General features: G+C 57.4%; 1 protein-coding gene across 2 annotated transcripts in view; it reads right to left on the bottom strand.

The window, feature by feature from the left end:
• Window positions 1-10: 10 nt before the first annotated feature.
• Window positions 11-13,127, bottom strand: part of SNPH (syntaphilin) — a 44,577-nt gene continuing 31,460 nt past the window's right edge. The window contains exons 4-6 of one of the 2 annotated variants that reach the window (XM_075900902.1): window positions 11,128-11,334; window positions 8,301-8,450; window positions 11-4,149 (exon numbers count right to left, since the gene is read on the bottom strand). In XM_075900902.1, the coding sequence (XP_075757017.1) occupies window positions 2,925-4,149; window positions 8,301-8,450; window positions 11,128-11,334 (1,582 nt within the window). In that variant the 3' untranslated portion in view covers window positions 11-2,924. The remainder of the gene's footprint in view (window positions 4,150-8,300; window positions 8,451-11,127; window positions 11,335-13,127) is intronic. The other variant, XM_075900903.1, reaches the window with a different exon arrangement.

Raw genomic sequence — 13,127 nt, 5'->3', positions numbered from 1 at the left:
CCGCGGCTTTCGGAATCAGTGCCGAGAACTCTGCAGCGACGGGTCACCAGACGCCCCCCTCCCCCTGCACTGCTCCCAGACACCCTGGAGCGGAGAGGAGCCAGAGCAAAGCGCTGGGAGGGAGCAGGGCAGACGCACAGCACCCTGGCGTGCTGGTTTGTCCGTGGCAGAGGGTGACCCTCGTGGCCTCGGCCTGTCATTGAAACCTGCGGCCATCTCTGCCAATTTCTACATGGGGACGTCTATAGGCAAAAAAGTGGCCGTGGTGCCAAGCATGGACTGAACGCTACAGCGCTTTCTTGGGCACCCTGGCTGCAGAGATAACACCGCGCCGAGGCTGAGCAGTGGGCTCTGGGAGGAGCAGGAGCTATAGAGCAGGGCAAGGACTTGAACAAGCAGGTCCAAGTCCCCGGGAGGCACCAAGGACAAGGGAGGGACAGTCACGTAGTTTCCAAAGTGAATTTGTGCACAAGCCTTTCTTCATTCAGTCCAGGGCCCCCACCCTGTGCGGGAGGCCTCCCTCGGGCCCAGGGAACCGATTTGGGCAGCCCTCCCGGCTCCGGCTCTGCTCTTAAAAAGAGGGAAGCCCCGTCCTGCACCTGTTCTCAGACCGCGTTAGATTTTGCTCTTTTCTGCAAGCCAGGACCTCAGCCCTCTCTGCTGATTCTGCTCAGCATAAGGACGTCCCTTCGAGCCCATACCCCCAACGCAAAAGGTCTCCATTTCCCTCTTGGCCGCCACCCGTTAAACGACTCTCTGCCACGGCGCTCGGGAGACGTAGCCACGTCCGGCTCTAGCCCCTGTTCTCCGAGCACGGGGGAGGTTGCCCCGTACACCGATCACAGCCGCAGGGATGTGCGCTGGGAACCACGACAGAACAAGTGCACTGCGGTGAAAGGCCGGCTGGGCAGCTAACCTCATGTGAGCCGGCCTGTGCGCGGAGGGAACAGCAGAAGAGGATTAGGCAAGGGAGGCAGGGTGGGGTGGAAGGGCTCCATCAGTCCAGGAAAATGGATCGGGAGTCTCAAACTTTCAGCCACGGACCCCCTACAGCTCCACAAGCCGGCCTGGGAGTCCCTGCAGCCGTGGCTGGGTGTGTCCACATCCTCCCCCCAAGCCCAGCCCCTGCTCCATCCCTTCCTTGCCTCTTCCACTGCTGCTCTGCCCTCTCCCTCCCCCCCCCCAGCTCCTTCCCCAGCAGATGCAGCCTCAGGACTTGCCAGGGGACCGGGGGGGGGGGGGGGGAGGGGGAAGACTGCAGCACTGGTTGGGCCCCTGCAGTAGCTGGGGGGGGGGGGGGATCAGAGTGACCCAGTGGCCTCTGCTCTGCCACCATCTCCCAGGCCCTAGGTCCACGGGATAACCTGCGTGTGGGAGACTGCCCCACTCACAGGGCAGCTGCAGCAGCCACCATGGGACACGGGCAAAGCCAGGGGGCCGGGGCAGCTGCCCTGAACCATCCTATGGATGGGACAGTTCTGCACACACCTCCCTGGTGCCACAGGGACGTGCCAGCAGCGGCATGGAGCCAGCAGCCAGAAGGCGCCCTAGCCCTGCTGTGCTACCGGGGGGGGGGGGGGGGGGGCTCCCAAGGCATTTTGCCTCCCTGGCACAGAGGAGGTGGGGGGGGGGGGGGGAGAAGAGCACAGGCTGGCAGGTGGGACTGGGAGACACATCCTCCCTCCCCTCCTCCCCCAGCGAACGGAGACACCTGCCCCCCCTCAGAGCTGCTGCCAGAGGGGGGTGGTCTCTGGCCTGTGAGGCGGACTTGAGGACTGGCCCTGGCCCTGAGTTTGAGCCCCCGGCCTAGCTGAAGTGACTGTGGGAAGGGCCAGAGCAGCGGTTTTCAAACTAGGGGTCGTGACCCAGCTCAGGGTTGCACGGTGTGAGGCACTGGGGCGCCGGGCTGTAGGGGGGCCAGGTGACGAGTGGGGGGGGCATCTTCCTCCCTCTCCTGGCACTGGCTCAGCAAGCAGCCAGCGGCACGTCTGGCTCCCAAGGGGAGGGGCCCCGGGGCTCCATGCGCTGCCTCCACACTCCCATTGGCCAATTCCTGGCCCATGGGAGCTGGGGGCGGGGGCGAGGGGCGGGCTCTGTGCCTGTGGGTCAGAGCAGTGTGCAGAGCTGCTTGCGTACCTCCAGTTAGGAGCCAGGCCCGCCCCTGGCTGCTCCCAGGGCACAATGCGGCTGACGGCGCCGAAGGCAGGAAGCCTGACCGGGAGCCACTGGAGGGGAAGCCATGGCCAATCCCAAGTACCAACCCCTTGCCCCAGGGCTGAGCCTCCGGAACCTGGAGCACGCCTGGCCCCTCACCTTGGCCCCCACGGGAGCCGCGCTCTAGTCAAAAGATACCACCACGTTGGGTCACAGCATCAATTGTTTTCTTCAACTGGATCACGAGGGGAAAAAAGTTTGAAACTCCGAGGCGGAGCAGGAATGGCTCCCCTGCACTGGTTAGCCCCGCCGCACGAGCGTGGAGTCGGCTCTGGGACTGGCTACCACAGGGGGCTGCACAGTGTGCACCCACCCTGCGTGCACTATGCAGACTTCACTCGTGAACAGTGCAAAACCCATCCGCTACATCGCCTGCTGGGCGAGCGTCCTTCCGCACGGAGGCGGGGGCCTCCACACCTCCACGCCGCTCTTCTCCACTCGGCCTTTTTTATTCCTCCAACGTCTCCGCAGCCAAAGCCAACCCCCAATCTCGTCAACTCGGGACCCGGCGAGCCCCCGCCCCCGCACTGGAATTGCATAATCTCGACGCAGCAGATCAGAGCACGTCCAGCTGCCCCCGGACTTCAAATAAATAAAGGGAACGGGCCACGTGTCTGGCATTTACAATCAGCGGTCAAATCAAATCCGGCCGTTTCACACCCTCGGGCCTCGAAGCATGTGCAATGCGATTGGCTGGCGGAAGAGGAGAGTTACGGCTGGGCGCTGCCGCCGCCTGGGTTGCCGACAGAGCGACAGCTGATCTTCCGTAAGGAGTGCAGCGCCACCGTGCAGCACCCGCGGAGCAGCGAGCTGATATTGTATATGGGCTGGCCCTGCCGCCGCTGTGTGCGGCACAGCCAGGCCACCGTGGGCACGGCCGGCACCACCACGGCCAAGAGATCCACAATGAAATAACGGCTCCAGTAGCTTTTGGGCACGGTAGCTTCCGCACTCAGCTCGGTCACGTCTTCCTCCAGCGGGCAAGCGACGCTGACCGACGGGCTGATGCTGGCGGGCTGGTGCACAGCAGGGTTGTGGGCCCCCGCTCCGGGGTAGCCCTCTGGGGCAAGGGTCTCTGTCCCATCTCCTGCAGTCACCACCATCACAGAGTGGGGATCGGTCGCCATCGAGTCCCTGGTCCCGGAGATGTTGGGGGCCAGAGCCTCGGAGGCGGGCGCTAGGTCTTCCATTTCCGACACCCACACGGAAGTGGGGCTGCCCAGGCTGCAAGCCTGCGACGTCACCTTTTCCAGAATGGTGTCCAGGTCTGGCTGGTAATGCACAAAGTCTGTCTGGATGGCCTGCTCCTGCATGCAGCTCGCCTGCACCCCCGCCTCCACGCTGCCGTGCACGCCCAGCAGTTTCTCGTAGGTCGAGCTGGTGGGAAGCCGGGAGCCCAGCGTGAACGAGTTCTGCAGAGACCCCTCCTCGGTGCAGAACTCGACCCCCGAGGAGAGCAGGCTGCTCTGCTCCAGCAAGTCCGTCCGGCTCAGGGAGTCGTCGGCCGCCACGAAGCCGCTGTCGGCCATCTCCTCGGCCGTCAGGGTCTGCGAGTCCCCCACGTTCCTGTCCCCGGCTGCCTGGTCGCTCAGCTTGGTGTAGGTGGAGCTACGGGTGAGGGACCGGGCTGGAGAGCCCCCCGCCGACTCCCCCGCCCCTTCCTCCTTCACCACCCCGTTCTGCGCTACCTCCATGCTGTGCAGCAGCGTCTCCAGCTTCTTATTCTGGATGTTGATGTCCACAAAGTATTTCTGAAGGCCTTTGTCCTTCTCCAGCAGGTTGTTCTTGACCGTGTCGATCACCTGCTTGAGCTGCTTGATCTCCTTCCGGGCCTCCTTGAGCGCCAGCTGAGCCTCCACGCGGTGGCACTCCTCCTCAATCCAGTCCTCCTGCATCCTGGAGAGCTGGGTCTTCAGATCCTCAATCTCCGTGTCCCTGCACCAGACAGACAGACGGACTATCACTACCACGGCCACGCGTTCTGGGGCGCCGACTGGAATTTTAACAGTCCACACTCAAAAGTACTTTGGACGGTGAGCTTCAGGGGTCCCTCTTGGAGGGCAATTTATTGTCCAACCTCCCCCCCGCCACTCACCAGCTATGTCTATCACCTCTGCCCGTGGTTCTCAACTCGTTTCAGTCCACGGACCACCAGGCCAATCAAAAAATTTTCATGGACCACCTCCTTTTTGAGATATGATAAAAAAGAGCAGACAACGAACATTTTGGTTTGAAATTTATTTCTTACTAACAGATTTTTGGTGCCTGCCCACGCCGTGTAACTTTGGACAATGTTCCTGGGGACCACCGAAAAAGTCACCATGGACCACCAGTTGAGAACCACAGACCTATGCAAAGACCTTCTGGGCCAGGAGAAGGGCAAACACAGGTTAAAATGGTCCTAGACGGAAACACGAAGGACTTTGGCAGGAAGACTTGTTCCGTGATCAGACTGCCAATCCCAGGTTCCCTCGGGTACCAGCAGCACTGAGAGGGATGTGTAACAGTTGTTAGTCACCGGGACCAGATGGCATTCACCCAAGTTCTGAAAGAACTCAAATGGGAAACTGCAGAACTATTCACTGTGGTTTGTAACCTATCCTTGAAATCAGCTTCTGTACCCAATGACTGGATAGCCAACACGATGCCAATTTTTCAAAAGGGCTCTCGAGGTGATCCTGGCAATTACAGACCGGTAAGTCTAACATCAGTACCGGGCAAATCAGTTGAAACTATAGTAAAGAATACAATTGTCAGACACATGGATGAACAAGTATCAGAGGGGTCGCCGTGTTAGTCGGAATCTGCAAAAGCGGCGAGGAGACCTGTGGCACCTTATAGACTAACCGAAGTGTTGGAGCATAAGCTTTCGTGGGCAAAGACCCAATTCGTCAGATGCATGCATAAATATGCAGGCCAGGATCAGGCTGGAGATGACGTGGTGGATCCAATCAGGGAGGATGAGGCCCACTTCTAGCAGCTAATCTAGAGATTTCCACTACATGCATCTGACAAAGTGGGTCTTTGCCCACGAAAGCTTATGCTCCAACACATGGATGAACATAATTTGTTGGGAGAAAGTCAACATGGTTTCTGTAAAGGGAAATCATACCTTACTAATCTACCACAGTTCTTTGAGGGGGGGGGGGGGGGTTAACAAACTTGTGGACAAGTGGTATCCACTGGATATAATGTACTACGATTTCCAGAAAGCCTTTGACAAGGTCTCTCGCCAAAGGCTCTTAAGCAATGTAAGTTGTCATGGGATAAGAGAGAAGGTCCTTTCACGGACTGATAACTGGTTAAAAGACAGGAGACAAAGGGTAGGAATAAATGGTAAATTTTCAGAATGGAGACGTGGTGTTTCCCAAGGGTCAGTCCAAGGACCTATTCAACTTATTTATAAATGATCTAGAGAAAGGGGTAAACATTGAGGTGGAGAAATGTGTAGAGGATACCAAGCTGCTCAAGATAGTGAAGACCAAAGCAGACTGTGAAAAGCTTCAAAAAGATCTCGCCAAACTAAGTGATTGGGCAACAAAATGGCAAATGAAAAGTAATGCTGATAAATATAAAGTAATGCACATTGGAAACCATAATCCCAACTGTACATATAATACGATAGGGTCTAATTTGGCTACAACTACACAAGAGAGCGATCTTGGGGTCACTAAGGATAGTTCTCTGAAAACATCCACTCCGTGTGCAGCAGCAGGCAAAGCAGCAAATAGAACGTTAGGAATCATTACAAAAGGGATAGAGAATAAGACAGAAACTATCTTAATGCCTCTATATAAATCCATGGAACACCCACATCTGGAATCCTGCGTGCAGATGTGGTTGCCTCATCTCAAAAAAAGATCTCTTGGCATTGAAAAAGGTTCAGAAAAGGGCAACAAAAATGACGAGGGGTTTAGAACGGGTCCCATATGAAGAAGGATTAAAAAGACCGGGACTTTTCATCTTAGAAAAGAGGAGACTAAGGGGAATAGGACAGAGGTCTATAAACTCATGACTGGTGCAGAAAAAGTGAATAAGGAAGAGTTATTAACTTATTCCCACAGTTTAAGAACTAGGGGTCACCAAATGAAATGGATAGGCAGCAGGTTTAAAACAACCAAAAGGAAGTTTTGCTTCACTCAGCGCACAGTTAACCTGTGGAACTCCTTGCTAGAGGATGTGGTGAAGGCTAGAACTTTAACAGGGTTCAAAAAAGAGCTAGATAGATTCATGGAGGTTAGGTCCATCAATGGCAATTAGCTGGGATGGGTAGGAATGGTGTCCCTAGCCTCTGTATCTGGAAATGGCTGACAGGAGAGGGATTATGTGAAGATTATCTGTTGTGTTCCCTCCCACTGGGGCATCTGGTATTGGCCACTGTTGGCAAACAGGATACTGGACTAGATGGGCCGTTGGTCTGACCTAGTATGGCCGTTCTTATGTGTGTGTTCAATGGGGAAAGGAGTAAGAAAGCACATAATGGTGGTGGGGATACTTTCTGAGGGAAGCAGAGTGTGTGTATGTGTGGGGGGGGGGGGCGGTAGTTCAGAAATCCTATAAGCATCTTTTAGAGAGATCCCTTCAGATGAGAATTTTCTCCGCTCCGTAGGGTTAAATTTGGGTAAATGGTGGAGTCTCTCTAACATGAAGTCTTTAAACCAGGATCTAAGGACTTCAGTAACTCAGCCAGAGGTTATGGGTCTGTTCCAGGGGGTGGGTGAGGATCTGTGTCCAGCAACGTATAGGAGATCAGAGCAGATGGCTCCAAGGGTCCCATCTAACCGACTGCTCCATAAGTAGAGCTCACAACTCCATCCCTTCCCCTACAGCGCCACGATACCAGGTATCGGAAGGCATGGGGAGATGTATTCATGTACACCGCTCAATGAACAGAAGTAGAAATGTCAACAACCCCGAGTACCAATAGCTGCTGCTCATGAAAATCAGACACAGAACAACTTTGTGGAGAACGGAAGAGTCACAGACTTACCAGGTGAAAATGAGTCTCTAATCGCCAAATGTCCCTCCCAAATTTGGCAACAAACTTAACACTGACAAACGTGCCCCGTCTTACGCAACTCCTGTCTAACCTGTGGAACTCACTGTCTCAGGATGTTACCAACTGCTTAGATTCACATAAGGAGCCAGTCCTGTGGCTAACGAGACGATCCCCAGCTGCACATTTTTATGCTAGACAAGAGGTATCGAGTCTCATTTCAGGGCACCAACCAACCACAAGTGGCCTGCAGCTGGTCACAGTTGTCTACTACGTATGTCCTGGTGTCCTTGGTAAAGCAGTGGGTACTGTCCACTGCCAGAGATAGGCCAGTACATTATATGGAACATCACAGAAAGGGATCTAGGGGTCATCATGGACCATAAGCTAAATACGAATCAACAGTGTGATACTGTTGCAAAAAAAAGCAAACAGGATTCTGGGCTGCATGAACAGGAGCGTTGTGAGCAAGACACAAGGAGTCATTCTTCCGCTCTACTCTGCACTGATTAGGCCTCAGTCGGAGTATCATGTCCAGTTCTGGACACATTCCAGGAAAGGTGGTGAAATTGGAGAAGGTCTAGAAAACATGACCCATGAGGGAAGCCTGAAAGAATTGGGCTTGTTTAGTTTAGAAAAGAGAAGATTGAGGGGGGACATGAGAGCTGTTTTCAAGTATCTAAAAAGGTGTTACAAGGAGGAGAAAGAAAAATTGTTCTCCTTGACTTCTGAGGACAGGACAAGACGCAATGAGCTTAAATTGCCGCAAAGGAGGTTTAGGTTGGACATTAGGAAAAACTTCCTACCGGTCAAGGTGATTAAACACTGGAATAAGTTGCCTGGGGAGGTTGTGGAATCTCCATCCCTGGAGATATTGAAGAGCAGGTTGGACAGACACCTGTTGGGGATGGTCTAGACAGTACTGGGTCCTGCTGTGAGGGCAGCGGACTGGACTCGGTAGCCTCTCGAGGTCCCTGCCAGTTCTAGGATTCTGCGGCGTTCCTGCACATCCAACAACAGCCTTCTCATTCCCTCGCGTGCACTGATGTTGGGCTCCTCCTGTTACCTGCTCACCTGCACCAGCACTTACCTGTCCTGGAGTCTCTCTTGGGTATCCTTCAGCCGGGCCTTCAGATGCCGAATGCAGACCTCCTTCTGCTGGAGGGGGGTCAGGTACTGCTCAGGAGTGGGGGGTTTTATGCCATGGTTGTCGCTGCACAGGCTATACTTGATTGGCCGCCTGGGGGAACATGACAGTCAACATCCCCACCAAGCAACCCAAGTCCAGCTCCATCGGCACTGCCCTCAGCTCCTTGGCTTTGCAGGCAGGGATTCTGCACAACCGGGAGCCAGGGCGCCGGCTGCTAGGAGCCAGGAATCTCCAAGAGAACAAGAGGGGCGTCACCAAGTGGGGAATTTTAACGGTTTCCCCCCCGTTTCTCAGGATGCCAAGTACAACCCCCCGGAATGACCCGCCCTCCTGGCTTCCAGCGGGACACCCCAGCTGCCCACACCTAGAGCCGCCCAGATCCCGCCGGTGGGACTAACAGGACGCCCCTCTCGCCCAGCTGCGCAAGCTACTCCTAGAGTGGGACACCCGGGGAGAACGTTGGGAACTGCCGAATGCATTTCCATTCAGAGTTCAAAGCAGACTGAGCCTGTACCCCGATTCCCTCGGGACACCCCCCTCCAAGGCAGGATCCGTGCCGCAGTCCTGAGCCACGTGGCCATGGTCACTAGAGATCCACGGACGTGGACAGACCCACCGAAGACAAGCCCTTGCCCCCAAACAGCTCACAGTCCCTCTGTGGGCAGCAGGATGGGCGCGGCGGACAAACCCTGGAAAATGCAAGCGCCAGAAGAGAAGGCGCCTGTGACGAGAGGCGCTGGCAGAAACGCCGCTGGCCCGTTTGCAGACGCCAGCAGGAAAGCTGGGCCGATAAGAAGCTGAGAACCTTTGCAGAGCTCCGCTGGGCGAGAGGGGACCCTTGCAGGCAGCACACCCCCTAATCTCGCTCCTCGGCAAGGCAAGATTCTCAGGGATTTTCTAAAGGAGCCCAAGGGGGGAGCTCTCCCCGGGAACACGGAACCGGCAGCACGTTCCCCAGGGCCGGAGAGATCTGGATTAGAACTTGCTTGCTAGGAAGGGGCACCCAGAGGGTTCTCGGGGCTGGGACGAGGACTTCATCGTGGGCTTTGCTCCTGCACAGCAACGGCCAAACCCTGGCGGCATCACAGGGGCGAAGAAAGGCAGACGGCCACCACCCGTCGACAGCACGAAGCCGCTGGACAAGGGGGATGATCAGTAGCTGCTGCTCAAGAAGGCTGGGGCTGAATTAGAAGGGGGGTTGCCTCTCGGGATGGAAGCATCTTGACCCGAGTGCGTGGGAGCCTGGAACGGGAGCAGGGTGGCGGGTCGTTGCCAAAGGAAGCCCCAGCCAGCCTCTAGCTGCAGACTCTGGCTAGCTTGCTAGGTCATCGCTAGCCGGAGCTGTGCATCCATCCAGAAATCAACCCAAAGGGTCTCTCCTAGCAGGGCACCCGTGGGCCGAGAGGGTCTCTGGAGAACCAAGGAGTTTGGGGGGGCCCATTGGGAATGAGGTTTGATCCAGCCCTCAGCACACGAAACGCTGCAGACAAACAAGCCGCCTTCCCTGCCGGTGTCCATGGGCACAGCTGGTCTCAAGCCAACGGAGCTGCACGGGGGAGCCAAGCGCGGTGAAGGGGGGTGGACGGAGAAATTGCCCCTTGGCTGTGAAACCCGGCGTCGTTTATCCCCAGGCCAGGGGGCTGAGGTTCACGCAGCCAATGCCTTCGGCTGCACGGCCTGGGCAAAGCCCGCCAAGATATGTGGCAGAGCAAGGCCCGGCTCAGACGTGCAGCGTGTGCAGGGGGAGTAGACGTGCGGAAACCCAAGCCAGCTGGGTGCTGGGTCGGCAAAGGGCTGCGGCACGACATGCAGACAAGCGGTGCCAGACAGAGAGCCGAGGGGCTCCCAGTAGCTGCCCGGAAGACGGGGGTTTTCTGAGCCGGTCAGTCCTTCCCAGCCCCCTCTGAGGGAGGGGGGTGTTTCCTTCTCACGAGAAGTTGGCCAGTTTCTCCCCGGCCTGGGCCTTTCTATGGGGAACCAGCAGTTACATCTGGGAGCAGAGATGGGGGCACGAACGACTCATTAGAGACCGGGGAGCAACTTAGCTGTCTGCATTTCACAGCATCCCCAGACCTAGGGGCCCACTCCCAGGGGAAAGCGGAGCAACAGGAGCTGTGTCGAGTCTCCGGGGCCATTGCGTGTGCTCCGTGCTCTACCATCACAGGGCCCAGGCAGAATTCTCCTCTTCCGACAAGCCCAGCGGTCTCCCGCCTTCCCGTCCGGCATCCTCTGGGCATCACCGAGGGACAACCGCCGACAGTGCTTGTCTCCCGGGCGCCTGACGGCTCTCGCGGTATCCCACCGGTGTGCGAGGAGGGGGAGCAGACAAGAGGCAACAGCGTGGGTGATGGGGGGCGGGGAAGCAACAAAGGGAAAAGGGTGTTTGAAAATCAAGATGATGGGAGGGAAAGGAAATGGAGTCGGGAGGGGGACGTTGTGGACAAGGACACCAGGGCCAAACCTGCCTCTGACGTGACCGTTCTGAAAACTCGCCGTGCCTGGCCTGATGGCACGTGCGCATTCCCCGGCCCACAGGACTAAGGGACGTCATGCCCGGGACTCCGACCCAGGCTGCTCATTGCCGGGACAGCCAGCGACTGGGGAAAATGGCCGTGCTCTCTGCAGCAGTCCGCCTTCGAGGCTTCCCGGACAAGAACCCCTTGGCGAAATCTCCCCAAGCCACGGGCAGCCCCCTGGTCCCTGCCGGGCCGGATCCCCTGCAGCGGGCGGGCGAGGGGGCCTCCCCCCGGCGCCCCGGACCGGTTACCTTGGGGTGGGGCTGCTGTCGCTGCCCTTGCAGGAGCCCGAGTTGCTGCTGCTGCTCAGCGAAGAGGTGCCGTAGGTGTCCCGCATGCTCACGGGGGGAGAGGGGCGCCTGGAGGCAGGAAGAAGAGGCTGTTTCTCAGTCGGAGTGGCAGGGGGCGCTGAAGACTTAAAGAACGAGGCCAAGCCACTCCTTCCGTAAAACCCACGGCTTCCACACCGCCACGGACACCAGGACACACAAGACAAAAGGACAAAAACAGCAGGGATCAAGATGGAACAGGGCAAGGCTGTCTCGCAACGGTCACGGCCCCAACGGCCCTGGGGTGGGGGGGCGGCAGGGCGCTGCACCCCCTGCGCTGTCCTCTTGCCCCCCGGGAGCCAGGCCTGGCGTGGCTGCTTGGCCCCAACTCACCTATCTACCTGCCCAGTGCCACAAAGAGCCCCTGCAGCTCTTGAGGAGCCCAGCAGAGGGCGCTGCAGGCTCCCTGTCCCGATTCAGGGGTCTGGTACCCCAGGAGAGCAAGGGTGAGTTTTGCCTCGGGGGAGGCTTCTGGTGTGGAGCTGCTGAAGCTCTCCTCCCTCCCGCGGTGATAACAAAGGACACAGTTTCCCTTCGCACCTGCTGCTACCTCCCCGCCCCCAACCTCGCTGGAATTTCACTTATAGCCAAGTCCACGCTCCTGCTCCCAAATCAGTGTGAAAAGCCACCTCTGGGCATCGCTTGCTCCAGAGCGTCCCATCACTACTCTGCCGGGACTGCGAGCAAGGCATGGACACGAGCAGGCGTGAAAGACGGGGACTTCTCCGTTTAGAAAAGAGGAGACTTTGGGGGGATATGATAGAAGGCTATAAGATCATGACTGGTGTGGAGAAAGTGAATAAGGAAAAGTTATTTCCTGGCTCCCATAACCTAAGAACTAGGGGTTACCAATTGAAAAGAAGAGGGAGCAAGTTTAAAACAAACAAAAGGAAGTTTTGCTTCATGCAGTGCACAGTCAACCTGTGGAACTCCTTGCCAGAGGATGGTGCAAAGGCCAGGACTTTAACTAGATACATTCAGGGAGTATAGGTCCATCAATGTCTATTAGTCGGGATGGGTAGGAACGGCATCCCTAGTCTCTGTTGGTGGCTGGGAATGGGTGACAGAGGATCACTGGATGCTTCCTGGTTCTGTTCACTCCCTCTGGAGCATCTGGCACTGGCCCGTCGGCAGACAGATGGATGGGCCTTTGCTCTGACCCAGTCTGGCCACTGTTGTGTTTTTAAGTAACCCCTGTGCGGGGAGGACGTGAGCAATGAACACGCTCCGGGGTGAACACGCATCCCTGTCCTCAGATTGTTCCGAGTCCAGCAGCTTAGGGACGACCTCTTCAAGGCCCCCCCCCACCCCGCCCAAACTCTCCGGTCTTCACCCCAGTGGCTGAGGACAAGGGCACCAACACTCACCACCTGCCTTTGGCCCAACAGCAGTGAAGAGAGAATCCCGGTATCACTTTCTGCAGCGCAGAAACAACACGGCAAGGGGGCATCAGTAACCCACACGCCTACTGGAGGGTGGGGGTGGCGGTGAGCCCACTCAGGGACAGTGTAATGAGTTTACTCTACGGCCTTAGCCGGGAGCCAGCTGGCTGTTAGCTCAAGCTGTAGAGGTTCCTGCACGAAGCTCCAGAGGTAGGGTTACCAGGTAGCTTCAGAAAAAATACTGGACACACTTGATGGATGGGGGGGGGAGGGGGGCGGTAGAAGCAGTGGGGCTGGCCAGGGGAGATTGGGGGGGGGGTGTCACATGGGAAACAGGGCTGGTCGGGGCAGGGGGGTTGGGAGCAGCAGGGTTCGCTGAGAGAGATCGAGAGAAGGAGAACTGGCCAGCAGGAAGCAGGGCTAGCCGGAAGGGGGTCGGGAGGAGCAGGGCTAGCCGGGAGGGGGTCGGGAGGAGCAGGGCTAGCCGGGAGGGGGTCGGGAGGAGCAGGGCTAGCCGGAAGGGGGTCGGGAGGAGCAGGG

This window comes from Pelodiscus sinensis, chromosome 18 (genome assembly GCF_049634645.1).
Source record: "Pelodiscus sinensis isolate JC-2024 chromosome 18, ASM4963464v1, whole genome shotgun sequence".
NCBI classification, from domain to species: domain Eukaryota; kingdom Metazoa; phylum Chordata; order Testudines; family Trionychidae; genus Pelodiscus; species Pelodiscus sinensis.
The sequence above is the reverse complement of the archived record's forward strand: the minus strand, read 5'-3'. Positions and strand labels throughout refer to the sequence as shown.